Source organism: Erythrolamprus reginae, chromosome 1, assembly GCF_031021105.1.
Source record: "Erythrolamprus reginae isolate rEryReg1 chromosome 1, rEryReg1.hap1, whole genome shotgun sequence".
Taxonomy (NCBI): domain Eukaryota; kingdom Metazoa; phylum Chordata; class Lepidosauria; order Squamata; family Dipsadidae; genus Erythrolamprus; species Erythrolamprus reginae.
In genome coordinates this window covers 13,871,413-13,896,575 of record NC_091950.1, presented here as the reverse complement: position 1 = coordinate 13,896,575, position 25,163 = coordinate 13,871,413, and the positions used below count along the sequence as shown (strand labels likewise).

The window sequence follows — 25,163 nt, the reverse complement described above, 5'->3', positions numbered from 1 at the left end:
TCTCTTCGGAATTTTCTGCCAATACAATACTCAGATTGAGGATTCCTTTTCCCCAAGTGCATTATTTTGCATTTGGAAACATTAAACTGCAGTTTCCATTGCTTTGACCATTTATCTAGTAAAGCTAAATCATTTACCATATTACAGATGCCTCCAGGAATATCAACCCTATTGCACACTTTAGAGTCATCGGCAAATAGGCAAACCTTCCCTACCAAACCTTCCCCTATGTCACTCACAAACATATTAAAAAGAATAGGACCCAGAACAGACCCTTGTGGCACACCGCTTGTAACCTGTCTCTGCTCAGAATACTCGCCATTAACCATGACTCTCTGATGTCTACGCTTCAGCCAACTGCAAATCCACTGAACTATCCAGGGATTAAGTCCAATCTTCACTAATTTATCTATCAGCTCTTTATGTGGAACCGTATCAAAGGCTTTGCTGAAGTCTAGATAGGCAATATCCACGGCACCACCTTTAACATTCTTCCACTTTTAGCCTTGCACCTTAATCTCTACACCCAAACTGACTCTCTTTTCCTTAGTAGCCCTCCTATACTTACCTCAACACCATTGCTGTGTTCACTTGACATTCAGTGCTCAAAGCAGTAAGTGCGTCTTAACATCATAGCTGCTTCCCACGATGCACCAAGCTGCCAATTACAGTGATACCTTGTCTTACAAACTTAATTGGTTCCGGGACCAGGTTCTTAAAGTGAAAAGTTTGTAAGACGAAACAATGTTTCCCATAAGAATCAATGGAAAAGCAATTAATGCATGCAAGCCCAAAATTCACCCCTTTTGCCAGCCGAAGCGCCCATTTTTGCACTGCTGAGATTCCCCTGAGGCTCCCCTCCATGGGAAACTCCATCTCCAGACTTCTGTGTTTTTGTGATGCTGCAGGGGAATCCCAGCATCGCAAAAACGAGCGCTTCACTGGCAACGGAAGTCCGTAGGTGGGGTTTCCCAGCGAAGGGAGCATCAGTGAAATCACAGCATTGCAAAAACACCGAAGTCCTCGAAACTCCACCTCCGGATCTCTGTGTTTTTGTGATGCTGCTATTTCACTGAGGCTCCCCTCGCTGGGAAACCCCACCTCCGGACTTCCGTTGCCAGCGAAGTGCCCATTTTTGCACTGCTGGGATTCCCCTGCTGGGATTCCCCTGCAGCATCACAAAAACACGGAAGTCCGGAGGTGGAGTTTCCCATGGAGGGGAGCCTCAGGGGAATCCTAGCAGCGCAAAAATGGGTGCTTCGCTGGCAAGGGAAGCCCGGAGGCGAGGCCTCCCAGTGGTGGTGGTGGGTTTGTAAGGTGAAAATAGTTTGTAAGAAGAGGCAAAAAAATCTTAAACCCGGGGTTTGTATCTTGAAAAGTTTGCATGATGAGGCGTTTGTAAGGCGAGGTATCACTGTACTTTAAAGTCATTTGAGCTTAGGCTAGTTGGTCCAACCCACCAACGCCTCATTGAATGTTCCAGGCCCATCCGTCTGTCTTTGACCTTCTTGAGTCTTATCACTTCTTTGTTAAAGCGAAGGACAGGCAGAATTTTTTTCAGTTATCTCATGAAGGAGGAGAACTTTCTCGCGGATTGCTGGCTCCTCGGAGATGCCAAGGAAAAAACGGAGACGCCGACCCTCCAAAAGTGAAGAGGACTCTCTACTTTCTGTAGGCGAGGCTTACATGTTCCTTAATAGTTTTGGAATAACTTGCAGGCTGGAGTTTAAAAAAAGCCTGTATTTTATTATTATTATCATTATTATTATTTAAGATTTGAGCTTCAATTTGATTCGCAGTCTGGGACGGGTAAAAACTTAACAGTTCAAGTCCTAACCAAGAACCGAAGAGCAGTTAAGGTAACGTCTGACTATATAGGCAGTTCTGAGTAAGGTGGGTTATTGTTTTGGGGTGGGTTTTTTTGCAAAGTCAGGATATTCAGGTACGATCAATTCAAAATTTCCATGTATCTAGGCCAGTGTTTTTCAACCAGTGTGCCGTGGCACACTAGTGTGCCGTGAGACATGGTCAGGTGTGCCGCGAAGCTCAGAGAGAGAAAGAAAACAAGAGAAAGAGAGAAAGAAAGAGCAAGCGAGAGAGAAAGAAAGCAAGAGAGAGAATAAAAGAGGGAGGGAAGGTGGGAGAGAGAAAGACATAGAGGGAAGTAGGGAGGGAGAGAGAAAGAGAGCAAAAAAGAGGAAAGAAGGGAGAAAGAGAGGGATGGAGAGAGAAAAAAAGAGGAAGGGAGAGAAAGAGGGAGAGAGAAATAGAGTGAAAGGGAGGGAGAGAAAGAGAGAATTTTTTTGTCCAAACTTTTTTTTAGCCCCCCCCCCACCTCCCACTCAATGTGCCCCATGGTTTTGTAAATGTAAAAAATGTGCCGCAGTTCAAAAAAGGTTGAAAATCACTGATCTAGGCTGCCCTTTGGGTATTGTTATTGTACAGCCATTGATTTTTTCCTCCGCAATCGTTCAACTTGAGATACTGTTGTTGTCTTTGCTGCTGTTGCTATTGATCATCACACAGTCTGTTCAGACTGAGTTTGGCATTTTTGTCTACATATCTAGTCCTCATTGAGGACCTGGGACAGACAGATCTGGGTGTTTGACGGTGTTACAGAAAATTTTCGCAGGATGGAATCTGTTCATAGAAACATAGAAGACTGACGGCAGAAAAAGACCTCCTGGTCCATCTAGTCTGCCCTTATACTATTTCCTGTATTTTATCTTAGGATGGATCTATTATTTATCCCAGGCATCTTTAAATTCAGTTCCTGTGGATTTACCCACCACATCTGCTAGACGTTTGTTGCAAGCATCTACTACTCTTTCAGTAAAATAATATTTTCTCACGTTCTTTCTGACCATCACTCTACTAAACAAATAATTCCCTCAACACTGTCAGACTTTCTACTAAATCTGCACTTCTATTCTACTAGTTTTTCTCATCATTCCTATCACCCATTTCCTCCCATGTTGACTGTATGACTGTAACTTGTTGCTTATATCCTAAGATTTTTATTAATATTGCTTCTTCATTGCTTATTTGACCCCTATGACAATCATTAAGTGTCGTACCACATGATTCTTGACAAATGTATATTTTATTTCATGTACGCTGAGAGCATATGCACCAAGACAAATTCCTTGTGTGTCCAATCACACTTGGCCAATAAAATTCTATTCTATTCTATTCTATCTTTCCCCAAACTAACCTCAGATTGTGCCCCTTTGTTCTTGTGTTCACTTTCCTATTAAAAACACTTTCCTCCTGAACCTTATTTAACCCTTGAACATATTTAAATGTTTAAATGTTCCCTTCTGTCCCCCAGACTATACAGATTGAGCTCATTAAGTCATACATCCACTATCCAAACTATTTTGTCTTTCTTATCGACAAAAGTCTGGGGTGTTATGCGGCAGGTGCCTTGTCTGTTTGAATTCTAAAGCCCCAGAGCAATCTAATTTCATTTTCTGTGCCTTTCTCTATTTTATGGTCCTACCTGTTCTTGCTCGCAGGCAAAATATTTCTTGCAGATCTTCCAATGCACCATTGCTTCTACTTTGTCATGCTGCTGCTTGTAGTAGGTCTGGGCGATCTTCTTGCAGCAGCTTACCAGGTGGTCCACTGTTTCCACAGTTTCTTTGCACAGGCAGTGCTTGTTGTCTGTTGTTGTCTTCTCAATTCTGGATTTGTATTCATTTATAGAAACATAGAAGACTGACGGCAGAAAAAGACCTCATGGTCCATCTAGTCTGCCCTTATACTATTTCCTGTATTTTATCTTACAATGGATATATGTTTATCCCAGGCATGTTTAAATTCAGATACTGTGGATTTACCAACCACGTCTGCTGGAAGTTTGTTCCAAGGATCTACTACTCTTTCAGTAAAATAATATTTTCTCATGTTGCTTTTGATCCTTCCCCCAACTAACTTCAGATTGTGTCCCCTTGTTCTTGTGTTCACTTTCCTATTAAAAACACTTCCCTCCTGGATCTTATTTAACCCTTTAACATATTTAAACATTTCGATCATGTTTCCCCTTTTCCTTCTGTCCTCCAGACTATACAGATTGAGTTCATTAACGTTTTATGCTTAAGACCTTCCACCATTCTTGTAGCCCGTCTTTGGACCCGTTCAATTTTGTCAATATCTTTTTGTAGGTGAGGTCTTTATATTTAAAGTGCTGTAGCTATCTAAATTTCTCTTGGCCATTTGCTATTTTTCCTAACTGTGCCATCGTGCTTCAATCCCTTTCTAGCGTTCTTAGAAAACACATTCCTACTTTCATTTGAAAAATCCCTGATTTTATCTTAGCTGCCCTTAACAATAGAAAATATGTAAATTTACATCTCTTTAAAAGCCCAGGAAAGAAAGAAAAAGAGAAAGGAAAGAAAAAAGAAGAGAGGAAAAGAAAACAAAAAAAAGAAACACTATTCATATCATATCTTAATCTATACATAGGAGGAAGAGTTGTTGTTGGAAATTTTTAAAATACATTTCCTACTTAGTTCATTTATTTAACTTCTTTCATTATATCAATATATCGTTTCTACTTTTTCTCTTTTTCTTATTGTTGAATATAGGAGCAGATAGCCAAGGACCTACTTTCTGGAGAAGAGGAGGAGGAGACGCAGTCTTCGGCAGATGACCTGACGCCTTCGGTCACTTCTCACGATGCCTCAGACCTTTTCCCCAATCAGACCGGCTGTAAGTTTGATTAAGAGCATCTCTTACACCTGCAGAGGGTGGGCAAACAGAAAGATGGGAGCATTTGGGCTCTTTTGTGGTATATCCAAATGTAACATAATGCACTTGGGGAAAAGGAATCCTCAATCTGAGTATTGTATTGGCAGTTCTGTGTTAGCAAAAACTTCAGAAGAAAAGGATTTAGGGGTAGTGATTTCTGACAGTCTCAAAATGGGTGAACAGTGCAGTCAGGTGGTAGGGAAAGCAAGTGGGATGCTTGGCTGCATAGCTAGAGGTATAACAAGCAGTAAGAGGGAGATTATGATCCCGCTATATAGAGCGCTGGTGAGACCACGTTTGGAATACTGTGTTCAGTTCTGGAGACCTCACCTACAAAAAGATATTGACAAAATTGAACGGGTCCAAAGACGGGCTACATGAATGGTGGAAGGTCTTAAGCATAAAACTTATCAGGAAAGACTTCATGAACTCAATCTGTATAGTCTGGAGGACAGAAGGAAAAGGGGGGACATGATCGAAACATTTAAATATGTTAAAGGGTTAAATAAGGTTCAGGAGCGAAGTGTTTTTAATAGGAAAGTGAACACAAGAACAAGGGGACACAATCTGAAGTTAGTTGGGGGAAAGATCAAAAGCAACATGAGAAAATATTATTTTACTGAAAGAGTAGTAGATCCTTGGAACAAACTTCCAGCAGACATGGTAGATAAATCCACAGGAACTGAATTTAAACATGCCTGGGATAAACATATATCCATCCTAAGATAAAATACAGGAAATAGTATAAGGGCAGACTAGATGGACCATGAGGTCTTTTTCTGCCATCAGACTTCTATGTTTCTATATCAGGCTGCAGATTTTATTAATTTATTTGTTCAATTTTTATGCCGCCCTTCTCCTTAGACTCAGGGCGGCTTGCAACATGTTAGCAATAGCACTTTTTAACAGAGCCAGTATATTTATTGCCCCCACAATCCGGGTCCTCATTTTACCCACTTCAGAAGGATGGAAGGCTGAGTCAAACCTTGAGCCATGATGAGATTTGAACCGCTGAGCTACAGATCTACAGTCAGCTTCAGTGGCCTGCAGTACAGCACTCTACCTGCTGCGCCACCCCGGCACAGATTGGCGGCTGCAACTCTTAATTACGATAAAGAGATTGTCCCCCAGCACACATCTTCACACAGGTGGCCTTCGATTTACAACCCTTCATTTAGCAACTGTTCAAAGTTAGAGCAGGCCCTGCAAAAAAAAGTGATTGACAACCAGTCATCACATTTACAGCAGTTGTAAATGTCCCCAAAGGTGCTTTTTTCAGGAGACCCCTGGACTTCCTTGTTTGTCTTTTGAAGATTTTTGACTTCTCATCCCTAGAGGAAAGGGAAAGGAAATTGCTGGCATGGTTGCCAAATAAAAAGAGTTTTTATGCATATGCTCTGGGAATGTGTTGAAGTTCAAAAATTTTGGAAGGAAGTACAGAATGAAATAAAATAATATGCTAAACATTAATTGGATAATTACAAAAGAATTAGCAATACTAGTTAAATATGGGGAATTACGAGAATTTAAAGAAATCAAAACAGCAGCTTTGGAAAGCGCTCAAGCAGTAGTGGTATTAGGGTGGAAGGATAGCAATAAATGGACAATCCAGAATTGGTACTGGTACATGGTGGACCACATCCACTTCGAAATTATGGAAATAAGATTAAATAACTTTGATGAAAATAAATTTGAGAAGCTGATGGCACGATGGAATAAGATGAAAAATTATATCTTAAGTAGAATTTATGACGACAATGTGAAAAATAAATCCCAATCACTTTTTGTATGTAAAGAAATGTAAACCAGAGCTAAGGAAGAAATTGAAACTTACTTACTTACTTACTTATTGATTGATTGATTGATTGATTGATTGATTGATTGATTGGATTTGTATGCCGCCCCTCTCCGGAGACTCGGGGTGGCTAACAGCAACAATAAAGCAGTGTACAATAGTAGTCTGATGTTAGAAATAATTAAAAGCCCATTAATATAAAGAAAACCAAACATACATACATACCATGCATAGAATTGTAAAGGCCTAGGGGGAAGAGGGTCTCAATTCCCCCATGCCTGATGGCAGAGGTGGGTTTTAAGCAGCTTACGAAAGGCAAGGAGGATGGGGGCAATTCTAATCTCTGGGGGGAGTTGGTTCCAGAGGGCCGGGGCCGCCACAGAGAAGGCTCTTCCCCTGGGTCCCGCCAAGCGACATTCTTTAGTTGATGGGACCCAGAGAAGATCCACTCTGTGGGACCTAATTGGTCGCTGGGATTCGTACAGCAGAAGGCGGTCCCTGAGATAATCTGGTCCAGTGCCATGAAGGGCTTTATAGGTCATAAGCAACACTTTTGCAAATAATTTAACCCCCTAAATGGTGGTGGGGTTTTATTGGTGTTGGGCATGTTTTCTTTTAAGTATTTTTTTGTTGTTGTAATAAAATTTAATTAAAAAATTTATTTAAAAAAAAAAGAAGACTTCTCATCCAAGAAGCTTCTCCATTTCTGATTGGATGGTGAGGAAGAGAAGGGTTTATCCTCCTTGCTGGTCATTTGCATCCTTTTTAGAGAGCCCTTGAGGCCACTTTGAAGTTTTACCTGTGTCCTCAGAGTCATCTGAATGGTGCAAATGAGTGCGGTGCCTTCTTGGCTACAGGATGTTTTCTGCCCTGTGTCCCTTCTCTATCAAAGACAGACAACAGGCTGTTGGGGACATATAGGTTTACCTGAAACCTCCGGAGTGCAAAAAACAGCACAACGTGCAAAAAAAGAAGTTCGTTTTTCTGAACTTCCAGTTTGCCCATTTGGCTGTTTTTTCACATCCCAGGCATCACTGAGGCCTGTGCACATGCACGGCGATGGGGGAGGGGAGGTTGTGCGTATGCGTGGGGGCAATGGAATGGAGGGAAGGGGCGTGGGCATGTGTATGCATGCTGACACACCCACGCCCACTCTTTTGGCATGCGAACCAAAAAACATTGCCCATCACTGGTATAGATTCTTTCCTACTTGAGCAAGGGGCTAGACTAGAAGGCCTCTAAGATCCCTTCCAGCCCTATTTATTTATTTATTTATTTATTTGATTTTTATGCCGCCCTTCTCCTTAGACTCAGGGCGGCTTACAACATGTTAGCAATAGCACTTTTTAACAGAGCCAGCCTATTGCCCCCACAATCCAGGCCCTCATTTTACCCACCTCGGAAGGATGGAAGGCTGAGTCAACCTTGAGCCGGTGATGAGATTTGAACCGCTGACCTTCAGATCTACAGTCAGCTTCAGTGGCCTGCAGTACAGCACTCTACCTGCTGCGCCACCCCGGCTCATTTGTTCAATTTTATTTCCTATTCCTATTATACTACACTACACTACTCTACTCTACTCTACTCTACTATTATATTATATTATATTATATTATATTATATTATTTATTTTATTTATTTATTAGATTTATATGCCACCCCTCTTTGTAGACTCGGGGCAGCTAACAATAATAAAACAGCATGTGACAAATCCAATATTAAAATAACTAAGAAACCCTTATTAAAAACCAAACATACACACAATATACCATGCGTAACTTGTATAGGCCTGGGGGGAAAGGAATATCTTATATTATTTCCTATTACATTACATTACATTACATTACATTACATTACATTACATTACATTACATTACATTATATTACAGTGATCCCTCGATTATCGCGAGGGTTCCGTTCCAAGACCTCTCGCGATAATCGATTTTTCGCGATATAGCGGTGCGGAAGTAAAAACACCATCTGCGCATGCGCGCCCTTTTTCCATGGCTGCGCATGCGCAGATGGTGGAGCGACGAAAGTTCGGAGGCTGGCAATGGTAATTTTTCATGCCGGCCACACACCCCAGCGCCTCCGGGCTCCTCGCCGCTACCCCCCGCCCGCCCGATTCGCCCCTCTCACCGGCTTTCTTGGGGCACGAGTCCTCCTTCAGCAGCGCTTGTGGCAACGGCTTCTCGGCTTTTAGAATGCTCGCCTCCTTCCTTCCTTCCCTCCCTCCTTCCTAACTTCCCTCCTTCCTTCCTTCCCTCCTTCCTTCCCTTCTCTCCTTCCCTCCCTCCCTCCTTCCCTCCTTCCTTCCTTCCCTCCTTCCTTCCCTTCTCTCCTTCCCTCCCTCCTTCCCTCCCTCCCTCCTTCCCTCCCTCCTTCCCTCCCTCCTTCCCTCCTTCCTTCCCTCCCTCCTTCCCTCCTTCCTTCCCTTCTCTCCTTCCCTCCCTCCCTCCTTCCCTCCTTCCTTCCCTCCCTCCTTCCCTCCTTCCCCCCTTCCTTCCCTCCTTCCTTCCTTTCGTAAAAAGCACTTAAACAATGACAGAATAAAAACCCCCAGCCCTCACCTGTGTTTGAATTTCATTCACTCAGTCATTCATTCATTCTTCTGTATGCCACTCACTCCCAACACTTTCAACCCACAAATTACCATTTCCCATCCCCTTAATTACTGTACTGTACTTCTACCTGTACCTGTACTGTACACATTGAATAACACACTTAGTCATCCTGATAGAAATAATAACAATATTTATTTACATTTTTACATTTTGGGGGGGGGGGGGTTAGCATAACTAGGATAACTCGGGATCTTCTTCTATCACCATGTCTACAATGGACGCTGCAGGTGATGGTGTGGCAGACCTCTTGGTTTTCGTGACAAACATAGTTATGGGCAGTTGTTGGCGCAGTTTCTTTTTCTGGGCTAACATGGCTCTGTATGGTGCAAAGGTGTTGTCAAGGGAGGCCTTAAATTGTATAGAGCGAGTCATGTTGGGATCCCAAAGTTCCACCATGCGTTGTACATTTGCAGCAGTTCTGTTCAGTTCTGCAAGCCGCTCAAGCGTTAGGCCAACATCTTCTTCTTCCTCAGCTTGTTCAGCTTCCGCTTCCTCCTCTTCTTCACTCGCTGACCTGGTCAGCTCCTCCAGATCTTTGTCTGTCAGCGGTAGGCCATGCTCATCAAGCAAACCATTGACTTCCTCTGGTGTCATGTCAATGAAGCCTTCTCCACCCAGTGCCTGTGCCAGCTTCACAGAGTTCTGGACTGCAGCATCTTGAATTTCTTCGGGAGCAAATCCCTTGTAATCATGCACCACTTCTGGCCACAATTTCCTCCAGCAGGCATTCATTGTCTGTGACTTCATATCCATTAAGGCATTCTGAATGTTCTTCAGACAAGATGCAATTGTGTACTGACGCCAGTAGGCCTTCAATGTGAAGTTTTCATCAGCATCCATTGCTTCCACGATGCTTCCAAGGGAATTGCGTGTGTACAGTGCCTTAAATGCGCGGATAACACCTTGATCCATCGGCTGGATAAGCGATGTGGTGTTTGGTGGCAAGAATTCGACTTGCACCCCATCATGTTCATGTGCCAGGTCATCATGGCCTCCAGCATTGTCCATTAGGAGAAGCACTTTGAAATTGAGTCCTTTGCCAGCCAAATAAACCTGCACCTGTGGGATGAAGCACTGATGAAACCAGTCCCGCGTGAGGGGTTTTGTAATCCATGCTTTAGGATTATGCATCCAGTACACTGGCAATGCATTCTTATTTCTGTTCCTGAGGGCTCTTGGATTTCGTGACTTATAAATTAGCCCTGGCTTCATCAAAAAGCCTGCTGCATTCCCACACATGATCAAAGTCACCCGATCTTTCATGGCCTTAAAGCCAGGGGCTTTGGCTTCATCTTGCATCAAGAAAGTCCGTGAAGGCATCCTCTTCCAGAACAGGCCTGTTTCGTCCATGTTGAACACCTGTTCTGGAAGGTAGTCCCCTTCTGCAATTAGGTCTTTAAACGTGCGCTGGACGAAGTTTTCGGCTGCACCTGTATCTGCTGAGGCAGCTTCTCCATGCAATGACACACTCTTCAGGCCATAGCGCCGTTGAAATTTGTCAAACCACCCTTTGCTTGCTGTGAATGTGGCTGGGGCTGAAGAAGCAGAAGATGTTGATGGCTGGGGGTCTTCAGAGTCACCAGCACCTTCATCTACAGAGAATGACAGGAAAGGGAGAGAGAAGTGACTTGAATGAAAGCATACAGTCCTTCCTTCCCTCCCTCCTTCCTTCCCTCCTTCCTTAAAAAGCACTTAAATAATGACAGAATAAAAAACCCCAGCCCTCACCTGGGTTTCCCTCATCTACATCGCCTCCTTCCTTCCCTCCTTCCCTCCCTCCTTCCTTCCCTCCTTCCTTCCCTCCTTCCTTCCCTCCTTTCTTCCCTCCCTCCTTCCTTCCCTCCCTCCCTCCTTCCCTCCCTCCCTCCTTCCCTCCCTCCTTCCTTCCCTCCTTCCCTCCCTCCTTCCTTCCCTCCTTCCCTCCCTCCTTCCTTTCCTCCTTCCTTAAAAAGCACTTAAATAATGACAGAATAAAAAAACCCAGCCCTCACCTGGGTTTCCCTCATCTGCATCGCCTCCTTCCTTCCTTCCCTCCTTCCTTCCCTCCTTCCCTCCCTCCTTCCTTCCCTCCTTCCTTCCCTCCCTCATTCCCTCCTTCCTTCCCTCCTTCCTTCCCTCCTTCCCTAAAAAGCACTTAAATAATGACAGAATAAAAAACCCCAGCCCTCACCTGGGTTTCCCTCATCTGCATCGCCTCCTTCTGTGTTTCCAAGGCGGTTGTACAGTTGCTGCGCCTTGGTTCGTATAGTGTTCGTATCCAAAGCAATGCTCTTTTTGCGGCAGTCTTGTACCCACACGGACAAAGCAGTTTCCATCTTCATAAGGCGTTTGTTTCTAGGCGTCACCATTCTTTTTGCAGCCTTGTTGAACATTATCTGAGAAGTTTGCCTTATCTTCTTTTCGTCTTTCCGAATGTATCGCACAGTCGATTCGTTGATCCCATAATGCCGACCAACATCTACATTAGAACGTCCCGCTTTCAGCATGTCCAAAAGATCAATTTTCTCCTTAATTGTCAGCATCTTCCTGCTCTTTTTAGCGTCGCCGCCTCCACTCCGCGTGCAACGTTTAGGAGCCATCTTCCAACAAGTCTTAACAAGTTCCAACAGTTCCAAAAGTTTCAAAGCATGCTGAGCAAACAAAGCTGATTGGCCGAGATTTCGGCCAACCAGCAATGGCAGACGTCAGTTTGGTGATGACGTGTGACGTCATCGGGCGGGAAAAACCGTGGTGTACAAAAAAAAACCGCGCACGTATTTTTAATTTATTATTTTTTGAAAAATCGCGATATAGCGTTTCGCAAAGATCGAGATCGCGAAAATCGAGGGATCACTGTATTTCTTATTCCAATTTTATTTCCCATTTTCTATTCTATTCTAATCTATTTCCTATTCCCATTCCATTTCATATTCTTTTCCTATCCTATTCTAATTCTTATTCTATTCTATTCTGCATTCTATTGTGTTCTGTTCTGTTCTATTTTCTATTCCCATTCCATTCAATTCCTTATTCCTTTCCTATCCTATTCATGGCCTGGAGAACTGAGAATCTCTGTAGACATTTATGATGGTTTATTTGTCTGTCTGTCTGTCTGTCTGTCTGTCTGTCTGTCTGTCTGTCTGTCTCTGGTAGACTCCTCCCAAAAATTCACAGGTACAAATTTCAGACACACACACGTTTGAAAATTCAAAACAATGTTCTTTATAATGAAGATTCACTTAAACCAAACCCTCTTTTGGTATAGCAAAGAGCACTCGTCTCCAAACAAACTGGTAATTTGTACAAGTCCCTTATCAGTTTTGTGATACTTAGCTTGCAGCTGTGAGGCAATTCACAGTCCTTCTTCTTTCACAAAGTGAAACACACTTTGCTCTGGTTTAGTTTCAAAGCGGGGGGAAATCAGCACACAAAAGGTCAAAGTCAGTTAAGCAGGTGCCGAAAGGGCGTGTGTACATGCTATCGCGCATGCACGAGTGCCCACACCTATCATTCAATGCCTAGGGAGGGCAAAAACAGCTTCCCCCGCCCTTTGGAGGCCTTCTGGAGGCTGGAAACGGCCTGTTTCCCAACTTCTGATGGGCCGGTAGGCTTGTGTTTTGCCCTTCCCAACTCCCTGGAAGCTCTCTGGAAGCCAAAACCGCCATCCTTGAGCCTCTGTGTGAGCCAAAAATTAGCTGGCCAGCACATATATGCACGTTAGAGCTGAGCTGGGGCAATGGCTCATGTGCCGGCAGATATGGCTCTGCATGCCACCTGTGGTACCTGTGCCATAGGTCACTGGTATATCGGTCTCCTTCCTGAGCAAGGGGTTGGATTGGAAGACCTCCAGGGTCCCTCCCAACTGTGTTTTTCTGTTAACTTTTCGCAACACATGTCCGTAATATGTGAGATTCCGCTTGCTAATCATCTCCTCGTGATAGCGGTCAGCCTTTATTTCCTCTTGGCCCAATTGATTGACTTTCCTTGAAGTCCCTGGTAACTTAGTAACCCCATAATTCAGAAAAGTCTGCCTTCTTCCTCCTCTAATTCTTTTTTAAATGTCCAGCTTTCGCAGGCAGGCGTTGTTTCTAAGAAGGCCCATTGCTTTCACTCCTTTGATCCCTGTTGTCATAGAAATATCCTTACCCTTCACGGTCGCACCTAAATTGGCCACTTCCATCTTTCCCGGGATTAATTATCTCTACGTCTCCCGTTTCGTTTTCAACTTTGGCCCAAGAAAACAAATCTCACTCTCTAATAACTTTTTTCTTTCCTTTCCACTGTGACTTTTTAAAAAAAAACTTGAAATTTTTATAAGTTGCAAAGGTGCTTTTTTTCAAGAGGCAACTGGACTTTCTGGTTTTTCTTGGAAGACATTTTGCTTCTCATCCCAGAAGCTTCTTCAGATCTGACTGAATAGTGGGGTGTTGTGGTTGGCTCTGGGCCAGCTCCCACCCCAAGGACTGTGGGGGTGAATGTGGGTGAATCCTCCCAGTGTCAGAGGTCTGTTTTACTGCCGACTGCTTCAGACAGCGAAGTGTCGGAAGCAGGGAGTGGCTGTGAAACGGGACCTTCAGAGGGGGTCATGGCACACAGCCCATTATGGAGCAATTTATCCTCCTTATCTTCGCTGGATTCAGATGAAGAAGCATTCATTGACGTACGCAGCTGCAGAGCAATGACTAGGAAGGAGCAGCTGCGGAAATACTTCAGGAGATAAGGGGGTTTCACCTGTGGTTGGGTGTGGTTCAACTAATTGGGGCTGACGTTAAATTGGCAGTGTTTTGGCTTCAGAGTGTGGAAGTTTATCCGTTCAGTGACAGTGGAAGTGGCTTTCGTCCCAGCATTCTCCAAGGACTCTCTTTGCTTTGATACCAGGACTCTGAACTTAAACCATAGTCAAACATGTGGGTTTGAAAACGTTTGAAGGAGAGTGACTGTGACGTCTTCACAGCTACTTGTTAATTGCTTTGTGTTTGTTTATTGTTTTTCACCGCATTCAAGTCTGTTACATTGAAGGTGAGCCCTTTGACTACCAAAAGGGTGTTTTGCTTCTACTTTGCTTTGGATAAAGACAGTGTTCTTGCCTTTTCACGTTTGTGTGTCTGTTTTGTCTACCTTTGCAATTAATTGGGGGCTCGTGCCGGGAGCCAGCAGAACAGAGGGGAATGGAAGAATTTATATTCCTTGCAGACAGCTGGATATTTGCATCCTTTTTAGAGGGTCATTGAGGCCACTTGGAGGTTGGTTGAAGGGGGGGTGTCGAAGAGGCCATTATGTCAAAATTGAATAGCCCTCTCTCAACAGTGGGGAGGGATACGACATCTGTATCGAGTCGACCACTCAGATGACCTGAAAACACATCCAAGTGGCTTCAAAGTCTCTCTGAAAAGTATACAAATGACCAGCTGCCTGCAAAAAGTATAAATCCTTCCATTCCCCACTATCCAGTTAGAACTGAAGAAGCTTCAAGAAAAATAATAAAGCTCAGTTGCCTCTTGAAAAAACCATTTTTGAGACAATCATGACCTGGATGATTAAGAATGTCCACAGACATTTATTTTATTTATTTTATTATATTAGAGTTGGAAGGGACCTTGCAGGTCATCTAGTCCAACCCCCTGCTGGTGCAGAAGATCCTACATCACACTAGTCCAATAACAGTCCAGTCTTTTCTTGAAAGTCTGTAGTGTTGCAGCGTTCACCACATCTGCAGGCAAGCCGTTCCACTGGTTGATCGCTCTCACCGTCAGAAAGTTCCTCCTTATTTCCAGGTTGAATCTCTAGTGCTGCAGTGTTCACCACTTCTGCAGGCAAGCCGCTTCACAATGTTTACATCCCTCTCTAAGCGGTTTACAGAGTCAGCCTATGGCCCCCAACAATCTGGGTCCTCGTTTTACCCACCTCAGAAGGCTGGAAGGCTGAGTCAACCTTGAATTGGTCAGGATCAAACTCCTGGCAGTGGGCAGAGTCGTCCCACTGTGCCAACACAGTTTCCTTCCTTCCTTCCTTCCTTCCTTCCTTCCTTCCTTCCTTCCTTCCTTCCTTCCTTCCGGCATCTGTAATATGGCAAATGATCTAGCTTTACTAGATAAGTGGTCAAAGCAATGGAAACTGCAGTTTAATGTTTCCAAATGTAAAATAATGCACTTGGGCAAAAGGAATCCTCAATCTGAGTATTGTATTGGCAGTTCTGTGTTAGCAAATACTTCAGAAGAGAAGGATTTAGGGGTAGAGATTTCCGACAGTCTCAAAATGGGCGAACAGTGCAGTCAGGCGGTAGGGAAAGCAAGTAGAATGCTTGGCTGCATAGCTAGAAGTCTAACAAGCAGGAAGAGGGAGATTGTGCTCCTGCTGTATAGAGCACTGGTGAGACCACATTTGGAATACAGTTCTGGAGACCTCATCTACAAAAAGATATAAAATTGAACAGGTCCAAAGACGGGCTACAAAAATGGTGGGAGGTCTTAAGCATAAAACGTATCAGGAAAGACTTAATGAACTCAATCTGTAGAGTCTGGAGGACAGAAGGGAAAGGGGGGACATGATCGAAACATTTAAATATGTTAAAGGGTTAAATAAGTTTCAGGAGAGAAGTGTTTTTCATAGGAAAGTGAACACAAGAACAAGGGGGAACAATCTGAGGCTAGTTGGGGGAAAGATCAGAAGCAACGTGAGAAAATATTATTTGACTGAAAAAGTAGTAGATTCTTGGAACAAACTTCCAGCAGACGTGGTTGGTAAATCCACAGGAACTGAATTTAAACATGCCTAGGATAAACATATATCCATCCTAAGATAAAATACAGGAAATAGTATAAGGGCAGACTAGATGGACCATGAGGTCTTTTTCTGCCGTCAGTCTTCTATGTTTTTATGTTTCCTTCCTTCCCACGTAGCACTTATATTTATATACCACTTTACAGTACTTTGCAGCCCACTCTAAGCGGTTTCCAGAGTCAGCCTCTTGCCCCCCACAATCTGGGTCCTTATTTTACCCACCTCATAAGGATGGAAGGTTGAGACAACCCTTTTTTAATGTTTTATTTTAGTTTTTTTATTACATGTAAAAATACATCTTTTTACAGATCAATACCCGTTGAGACAACCTTGAGCTGGTCAGGATCGAACTGCCAAACTCCAGGCAGCTGGCAGGCAGCAGAAATAGCCTGCAGTACTGCACTCCAACCACTGCCCCACCATGACTCTTGTAACACTCTTGTCAATTAAAGTTGGCTCCCCCGCCCATTGATTTTGCTTATCAGAAGGTCACCAAAGGGGACTCCAGGGATGTTTCAACTGTCATAAATATGAACCAGTTTTCAAGCAGCTGAATTCTGACCATGTCACCATGGCAATGCTGTGATGGAGATAAGGGTGGAAAATGGCCCAAGTCTCTTTTTTCAGCACCGTTCTAACTTTGAACAGTCACTAAATGAACTACAGTGATACCTCGTCTTACAAACGCCTCGTCATACAAACTTTTCGAGATACAAACCCGGGGATTAAGATTTTTTTGCCTCTTCTTCCAAACTATTTTCACCTTACAAACCCAAGCCTCCGCCACTGGGATGCCCCGCCTCTAGACTTCTGTTGCCAGAGAAGAGCCCGTTTTTGCGCTGCTGGGATTCCCCCGAGGCTCCCCTCCATGGGAAACCCCACCTCCGGACTTCCGTGTTTTTCGATGCTGCAAGGGAATCCAAGCAGTGCCAAAACGGGCGCTTCGCTGGCAACGGAAGTCCGGAGGTGGGGTTTCAAGGACTTCCGTGTTTTTGCGATGCTGCAATTTCGCTGAGGCTCCCCTCGCTGGGAAACCCCACCTCCGGACTTCTGTTGCCAGCGAAGCACCTGTTTTTTGCGCTGCTGGGATTCCCCTGCTAAGATTCCCCTGCAGCATCACAAAAACATGGAAGTCCGGAGGTGGGGTTTCCCATAGAGGGGAGCCTCAGGGGAATCCCAGCAGCGCAAAAACAGGTGCTTCGGCTGGCAAAAGGGGTGAGTTTTGGGCTTGCACGCATTACTCGCTTTTCCATTGATTCCTATGGGAAACATTGTTTCGTCTTACAACTTTTCACCTTACAAACCTTGTCCCGGAACCAATTAAGTTCGTAAGACGAGGTATCACTGTATTGTTAAGTTGGGAACTTCCTATTATTTTGAGAGAAAAGACCTGTTATATTCAGGCTTCAAGCCAAGTGCTCCTATAGATGTTTAATGGGTGATAGATAAATAGAAAGAAAGCCATCCAGATGGAGAACATTTACAGAAACTGCACGCGACAAGTTCTCTCACCTTTTCTGAATGAGAGCTGGATCACTTTTTCAAGGAATATCCAGCCAATGTGCCAATTGGTTGGGAATTGTAGTCCAAAAGTACCATTTGCAAATTTGGGGTTGAGGAAGCTTTAAATGTGGGATGCATACTCTTCTTTTACAAAAGAAAAAGAATGAACGCTTTGGATATCTACTTCTTCATCCACCTTTTTATAATGTTTATCCAATATACACTGCTCAAATAGTAAAGGGAACACTGAAATAACACATCCTAGATCTGAATGAATTAAATATTCTCCTTGAAGACTTTCTTCTCTACAAAGCTGAATTTGCACAACAGTGTGTTAAATTGATTGTCAATCAGTGTTGCTTCCTAAGAAGTGGAGAGTTTGATTTCACAGAAGTTTGATTTACTTGGAGTTATATTGTGTTGTTTAAGTGTTCCCTTTATTTTTTTGAGCAGTGTACAGTGTTCCCTCGATTTTCGCGGGTTCGAACTTCGCGAAATGTCTATACCACGGTTTTTCAAAAATATTAATTAAAAAATACTTCTCGGGTTTTTTCCCTATACCACGGTTTTTCCCGTGGTATAGGGCTTGTAATACTGTACTGTTCATAGCCAAAAATAGTGTATTTACTTCCGCATCTCTACTTCGCGGAAATTTGACTTTCGGGGGCAGTCTCGGAACACATCCCCCACGAAAATCGAGGGAACACTGTATATATATAATACGCTGTATTCTAGGATGTACCGTGTTTCCCCGAAAGTAAGACAGTGTCTTACTTTCTTTTTATCCCCAAAAGCCCCACTATGTCTTACTTTCGGGGTATGTTTTATATTGGAAAAAAATTGCCAAATTTTTTGTTTTAACCATAAAATTAACATTTAGACGCGGTGACGTATGGAGGGGGGGCGGCGCGGAAGTGGGCAGGAGGCGGCGCTCATTTGGATCAGACGGAGGCGGCAGATGCAGTGACGTATGGAGGGGGGCGGCGCGGAAGTGGGCAGGAGGCGGCGCTCATTAAGATCAGAGGGAGGTGGCAGACGCGGCGACGTATGGAGAGGGGGACGGTGCGGACGTGAGCAGGAGGCGGCGCGCAGCTAGATGAGAGGGAGGCGGCAATACCCCCGTGTTTCCCTGAAAGTAAGACATATGTCTTACTTTCGGGGTATGGCTTATATTAGCCGACCCCCCTGAAACCCCCGATACGTCTTACAATCGGGGGTGTCTTACTATCGGGGAAACAGGGTAGCTGAAAATATTGCAGCCGCTTACAATTTTGTGTGTGTGTTAGAAACAGCCCATTTCCTTCACGGAGCAATTCTGTGAGCAATCTGCAACTAAAATATAAAAACATAAAACCTATATACAATTATAATTAGCTATAGAATAGCTATAGAACCCTTACAAAATCAGTGGTGAAAGTATTGGAAGAAACATCAAGTTACAAATTGACTAGATCAAGATTAAAAAAACAGAGATATCTACCCAAAAGAGAGTTGATGTTTGTGACTTCATTGCTAGACAATATAATTGTCCAGTTTGACCCCAAATTGTCCTAATCTGCTTTAGGACAGTTGTTAAGTGTCCTCTCCTTTATTGTTGACAAGACCAAGTGTGTAGCTCAGAGCTGAACTGTGAGGTCCTGTTGGTCTCTGAACTTGGTTGTTTTGTTGCAGATGTCTTATAACCCAACTAGGTAATCAAGACCAAGGTCACATGAAGTGTTAATGCTACTTTGCAATGCCTTGGTAAGGCCACACTTGGAATACTGCATTCAGTTTTGGTCGCCACGATGCAAAAAGGATGTTGAGACATCTTAGAAAAAGTGCAGAGAAGAGCAACAATGATGATTAGGGGACTGGAGGCTAAAATATATGAAGAAAAGTTGCAGGAACTGGGTATGTCTCTAGTTTAATGAAAAGAAGGACCAGGGGAGACAGGATAGCAGCCTTCCAATATCTCAGGGGTTGCCACAAAGAAGAAGGAGTCCAGCTATTCTCCAAAGCACCTGAGAGTAGAACAAGAAGCAATGGGTGGAACTAATGCATTGGCAGTTCTGTGTTAGCAAAAACTTCAGAAGAGAAGGATTTAGGGGTAGTGATTTCTGACAGTCTCAAAATGGGTGAGCAGTGTGGTCGGGCAGTAGGAAAAGCAAGTAGGATGCTTGGCTGCATAGCTAGAGGTATAACAAGCAGGAAGAGGGAGAATGTGATCCCCTTATATAGAGCGCTGGTGAGACCACATTTGGAAATACTGTGTTCAGTTCTGGAGACCTCACCTACAAAAAGATATTGACAAAATTGAACGGGTCCAAAGACGGGCTACCAGAATGGTGGAAGGTCTTAAGCATAAAACGTATCAGGAAAGACTTCATGAACTCAATCTGTATAGTCTGGAAGACAGAAGGAAAAGGGGGGACATGATCGAAACATTTAAATATGTTAAAGGGCTAAATAAGGTTCAGGAGGGAAGTGTTTTTAGTAGGAAAGTGAACACAAGAACAAGGGGACACAATCTGAAGTTAGTTGGGGGAAAGATCAAAAGCAACGTGAGAAAATATTATTTCACTGAAAGAGTAGTAGATCCTTGGAACAAACTTCCAGCAGACGTGGTTGGTAAATCTACAGTAACTGAATTTAAACATGCCTGGGATAAACATATATCCATTGTAAGATAAAATACAGGAAATAGTATAAGGGCAGACTAGATGGACCATGAGGTCTTTTTCTGCCGTCAGTCTTCTATGTTTCTATGTTTCTAAAGGAGGAGAGAAGCAACTTAGAACTAAGGAGAAATTTCCTGACAGTTAGAACAGTTAACCAGTGGAACGACTTGCCTCCAGAAGTTGTGAATGCTCCAACACTGGAAGTTTTTAAAAAGAGATTGTATAAACATTTATCTGAAGTGGTGTAGGGTTTCCTGCCTAAGCATGGGGGTGGACTAGAAGACTTCCAATGTCCCTGCCAATGTTGTTGTTATTGTTATTCTTGTCAGTGCTAGAAAATGATAAGATTTGTTCTCCGCCAAGGACCTCCTCCCACCCAAACCCAACAATTTTCTCGATTTAAAGCGGAAATAGATCATCTTGTCTTTTCTTTCGCCCCCAAGCTAACTTTGTGGCAGACGGCGACAAGGCTCCTTGTTCCTCCCCTTGTGCTTCCTTCTCAGCTGAAGACTCGGAAGAAGATGCCATCGCGCCCAACGACGGCAAGAAGGTAGGACTTTGGCATCCCATAATAGTCTTCCCTCCTTAGCACAGTTTTTCAATGCCGTTGCAACTGTGACAAGAAAATGGGGCGGGGGTGGAGGAAACTCGCTTAACAAATGTCTCACTTAACAACAGGAATGTTGGGCTCAATTGTGGTTGTATGTCATGGATCCCCTGTGTTAGTACATTGTACGTAACCTACTTGGGTGTTGCTATACCGTAAATAACAATGTTAGTCTGTAAAATGTAAAGACTGTACCTTTAAGGAAATATTACTGGTTGGCCATAAGAGGGCGCCAACACCGTTCCCTTTGGGGGAAGTTACTTTGTTAGAGATATATTTGTGCCTGTGAGCTGTATTCTTGCTGTGTGCATGGTTTGTAAACTATTAGAGTTATATTGTTGATTCTGTATACAATATTTGTAAATAATAATATTGATACTAAGTCTGAGTCATTGTCTGGCTAACCCACATTACCTACACCCACAACAACTCTGCTTAATGTATATTGAAGGTTTTGCACCAAAACATACTAACACCCTGTAGTATATTAGCTTCCTTGGTCCATTTGGCATGTTTCTGCCCTCACCCGTGCTGTAGTATCTGATGCTTTTATCACTGCCTGTTTAGGCTACAGATAGCCCTCAACTTACAACTACAGTGTTCCCTCGATTTTCGTGGGTTCAAACTTCGCGAATAGCCTATGCAACGGTTTTTCAAAAAATATTAATTAAAAAATACTTTGCGGGGGTTTTTCTATACCACGGTTTTTCCTGCCTGTTGACATCATACATCATCGCCAAACTAATAATTTTTGCAAATAAATAACAAATTTTTTTTTTATTGTTAATAAATAATTATGTTTATAAATATCAGGATCACTAAGTGTCTTATTCAACAGTGAGTGCCAGTAATAATGATGAGTAAATTGTTGTTAAGGGAATGGGAAATGGTAATTTAGGGGTTTAAAGTGTTAAGGGAAGGCTTGTGATACTGTCCATAGCCAAAAATGGTGTATTTACTTCCACATCTCTACTTCACGGAAATTCGACTTTTGCGGGCGGTCTCAGAACGCATCCCCCACGAAAATCGAGGGAACACTGTACAGTAGTACCTCTAGATACGAGCATCTCCACATGCGAGTATTCCAAGATACGAGCCACGAGGGGAGAAAATTTCTTTTCGAGACCCGAGCTCAAATTCGGGATACGAGCCGAGCGTCCACTAGGTGGCGTAAGAATCCTTCCTTCTGATTATCTCGGAGGGGAAAAACAAAGTCTAAAGCCATTTGTTCCAGATACGAGTTGTTTGACATACAAGCTCCCTTCTGGAACGAATTAAACTCATATCTAGAGGTACTACTGTATTTGCTTAGTGATCATTTGAAGTTACAGCAGCATTGAGAAAGTGACTTACGGCCCTTTTCCCATCCTTACAACCGTTGCAGCATCCTCGTGGTCACGTGAACCAAACTCAGCCGCTTGGCAACTGGCATGTATTTATGGCAGTTGTACTGTCCCAAGATCACCTGATCACCACTGGCGACTTTCCCAGATGGCTTCTGTCAAGCAAAGTCAATGGGAGAAGCCAGATCAGCAATGGGCTTTACTTACCTTTTGCTACTGGTTCAGAGATGTGCGCACGTTTGCTTTGCTCTCTTATGCACGCACGCGCAGCTTCTGCGCATGCGGAGATCATTGGTGATGATGTCCAGGCAGGTGGTCAGAGCCTTCTGCCGCTACTGGTTGGCCCAAACTGGGGAGAACCGGTACCAATTGTTGCTTGTCTCGGTTAGCTAGGCTATTAAACCTTCGACAACACCGAGCAGAGAATTTTAACAGAGCGTGGATGTGTAATAAAGCCAAGACACAGACTTAGTTAAATAAGTATTATTTACCTATAAACAAAATATAAACAATCCAGAATAAGCACGAAACAAATACAGAATAATACGCACTGAGCAATTACAAGATTAGCACAAAGCAAAACACAATATAGATAATAAGCACGAAGCTAAAATACAATATAGATAAAAGCACAAAGCTTATACAAGCACGAAGATTAAACACAACTCCCCCATCTCTCAGGTGAAAGTGAAGGAAGCGACTGAGCAAAATAATGAGCTTTTATAGCTTCAATGAGGAAGTGACGAAACAGCCTTGAATATTAACTCTTCAAGTACAAGTTAACTCTTTCAGTGCACATTAACCCTTTAAGTACAAGTTTGGTACAGTTTACAATATGCAGTTTACAATGGCAATCCCTAACAACCATGTACCCTGTACTAACACCAATCCACCACTGAGCCAGATGTCAAGGTTCCAAGTAATACATCCCCAGCAATAAGAACTCCGCGCAGGTGGGTTCCACTTACGTTCGCCACCGATTCACAACACAACGTCTCCACGTGAATTTTCACTTCCGGGCATGCTGCGTAGCGGGATACAACCCAAAACACAGTTGCGTACCTGACCAAATTTTTTCTACCGGTTCTGCGTACCTCACCGTACCTGTTGTGGTTAGCTCTGGCCCAGTTCCTGCTCCAAGGACTGTGGAGGTGGGGGAGACATCCACATGCTGCAGGCCTGTTTTGCTCCCGGTGGGTTCTGCTGATGAAGGCTCCTCTGACCAAGAAGACATGAGTGACAGGGAGGAGGAGAGTGTGGCAGACAGCTGAGAAGGAGATCAATTATCTAGCTCCTCCTTGGATTCAGAACAAGAGTTAATGATACAGCCACGCATGCGGAGAGCGATGCATAGGCAGCAACAACTGAGAGATTATTATCAAAGAAAATGAGGCCAACTGTGGTTGGGTAGGGCTGTGGTCATTAGTGAGGCTGCTATAAATAGCAGCCTGTGGGTTTGGCCATTGTGGAGGATTATCTGATCCTTGTGTTTCGTGCCTGCCTTGCTGACTTCGACCTTTGTGTGCTGATTTTTCCCTGCTTTGAAACTAAACCAGAGCAAAGTGTGTTTCACTTTGTGAAAGAAGAAGGACTGTGAATTGCCTCACAGCTGCAAGCTAAGTATCACAGAACTGATAAGGGACTTGTACAAATTACCAATTTGTTTGGAGACAAGTGCTCTTTGCTATACAAAAAGAGGGCTTTGTTTATTTGCATTTTCGGTATAAAGAACATTGTTTTGAATTTTCAAACGTGTGTGTGTGTGTCTGAAATTGTATCTGTGCATTTTCGGGAGGATTCTACCAGAGAGCTCGACAGAACAGTACCCGTAGGAGCCCCTCACTGGTTACAGTGCCCCAGCTATCTTTATTTTTAAAAAACACCTCTCCCTGCCCCTCAGCTCTAAGCTTTGTCGACCCTGAAGCAGCGTGGAAGCTAACTCGCATAGGAAAGGCAGCAGGGCAGAAAACGGGCGCAGTTGGGCCAACTTCAGGGTTGACACCAGATTCGCTTAAAAACCTACACGATTTGCAGTGATTTGCATAACGGTGGTGGCAACCAAGGTCCTGAAGTGGGGCAAAGCTCGTTTAACAACTGGCTTGATTAGCGACAGAAAATTTGGGGCTCGATTATGGTTGTAAGCTGAGGATTACCTGTATCCATTGAAGCTTCATAGGCAGAGGGAATTGAAAAACAGGTGGGTGGCATTTTGCCCTTATAACAGTGGTTCTCAACCTGGGGGTCGACTCAGGACCGTTTTGGGGGTCGAACAACCGTTTCACAGCGTAAGACCAGGGGGAAAAGACAAATTCCCCCTGGTCTTAGGAACTAAAGCTTCTATTCTGGCGCCTTGGAACATACTTTTACAATCCGACCAATGAGGCGCTTACAATGGGGATGTCCCTCTGACCTTCCTGCCAATCAGCTTAAAGCTCTGTCGGGAGAATTGGCGCTAGACTTATGATTGGGGGTCACCACAACATGAGGGGCCGTATTAAGGGGTCGCAGCATTGGAAAGGTTGAGAACCACTGCCTTCAGAAGAAAAGGATTTAGGGGTAGTGATTTCTGACAGTCTCAAAATGGGTGAACAGTGCAGTCAGGCAGTAGGGAAAGCAAGTAGGATGCTTGGCTGCATAGCTAGAGGTATAACAAGCAGGAAGAGGGAGATTATGATCCTGCTATATAGAGTGCTGGTGAGACCCCATTTGGAATACTGTGTTCAGTTCTGGAGACCTCACCTACAAAAAGATATTGACAAAATTGAACGGGTCCAAAGACGGGCTACAAGAATGGTGGAAGGTCTTAAGCATCAAACGTATCAGGAAAGACTTCATGAACTCAATCTGTATAGTCTGGAGGACAGAAGGAAAAGGGGGAACATGATCGAAACATTTAAATATGTTAAAGGGTTAAATAAGATCCAGGAGGGAAGTGTTTTTAATAGGAAAGTGAACACAAGAACAAGGGGACACAATCTGAAGTTAGTTGGGGGAAAGATCAAAAGCAACATGAGAAAATATTATTTTACTGAAAGAGTAGTAGATCCTTGGAACAAACTTCCAGCAGACGTGGTTGGTAAATCCACAGGAACTGAATTTAAACATGCCTGGGATAAACAT

The 25,163-nt window shown here is 43.6% G+C and overlaps 1 protein-coding gene across 3 annotated transcripts in view; it reads left to right on the top strand.

Moving 5' to 3' along the window:
- Window positions 1-25,163, top strand: part of MIER2 (MIER family member 2) — a 120,224-nt gene that overhangs the window by 67,208 nt on the left and 27,853 nt on the right. For all 3 annotated transcript variants that reach the window (XM_070732281.1, XM_070732272.1, XM_070732262.1), the window contains 2 exons: window positions 4,590-4,713; window positions 20,537-20,643. In XM_070732281.1, the coding sequence (XP_070588382.1) occupies window positions 4,590-4,713; window positions 20,537-20,643 (231 nt within the window). The remainder of the gene's footprint in view (window positions 1-4,589; window positions 4,714-20,536; window positions 20,644-25,163) is intronic.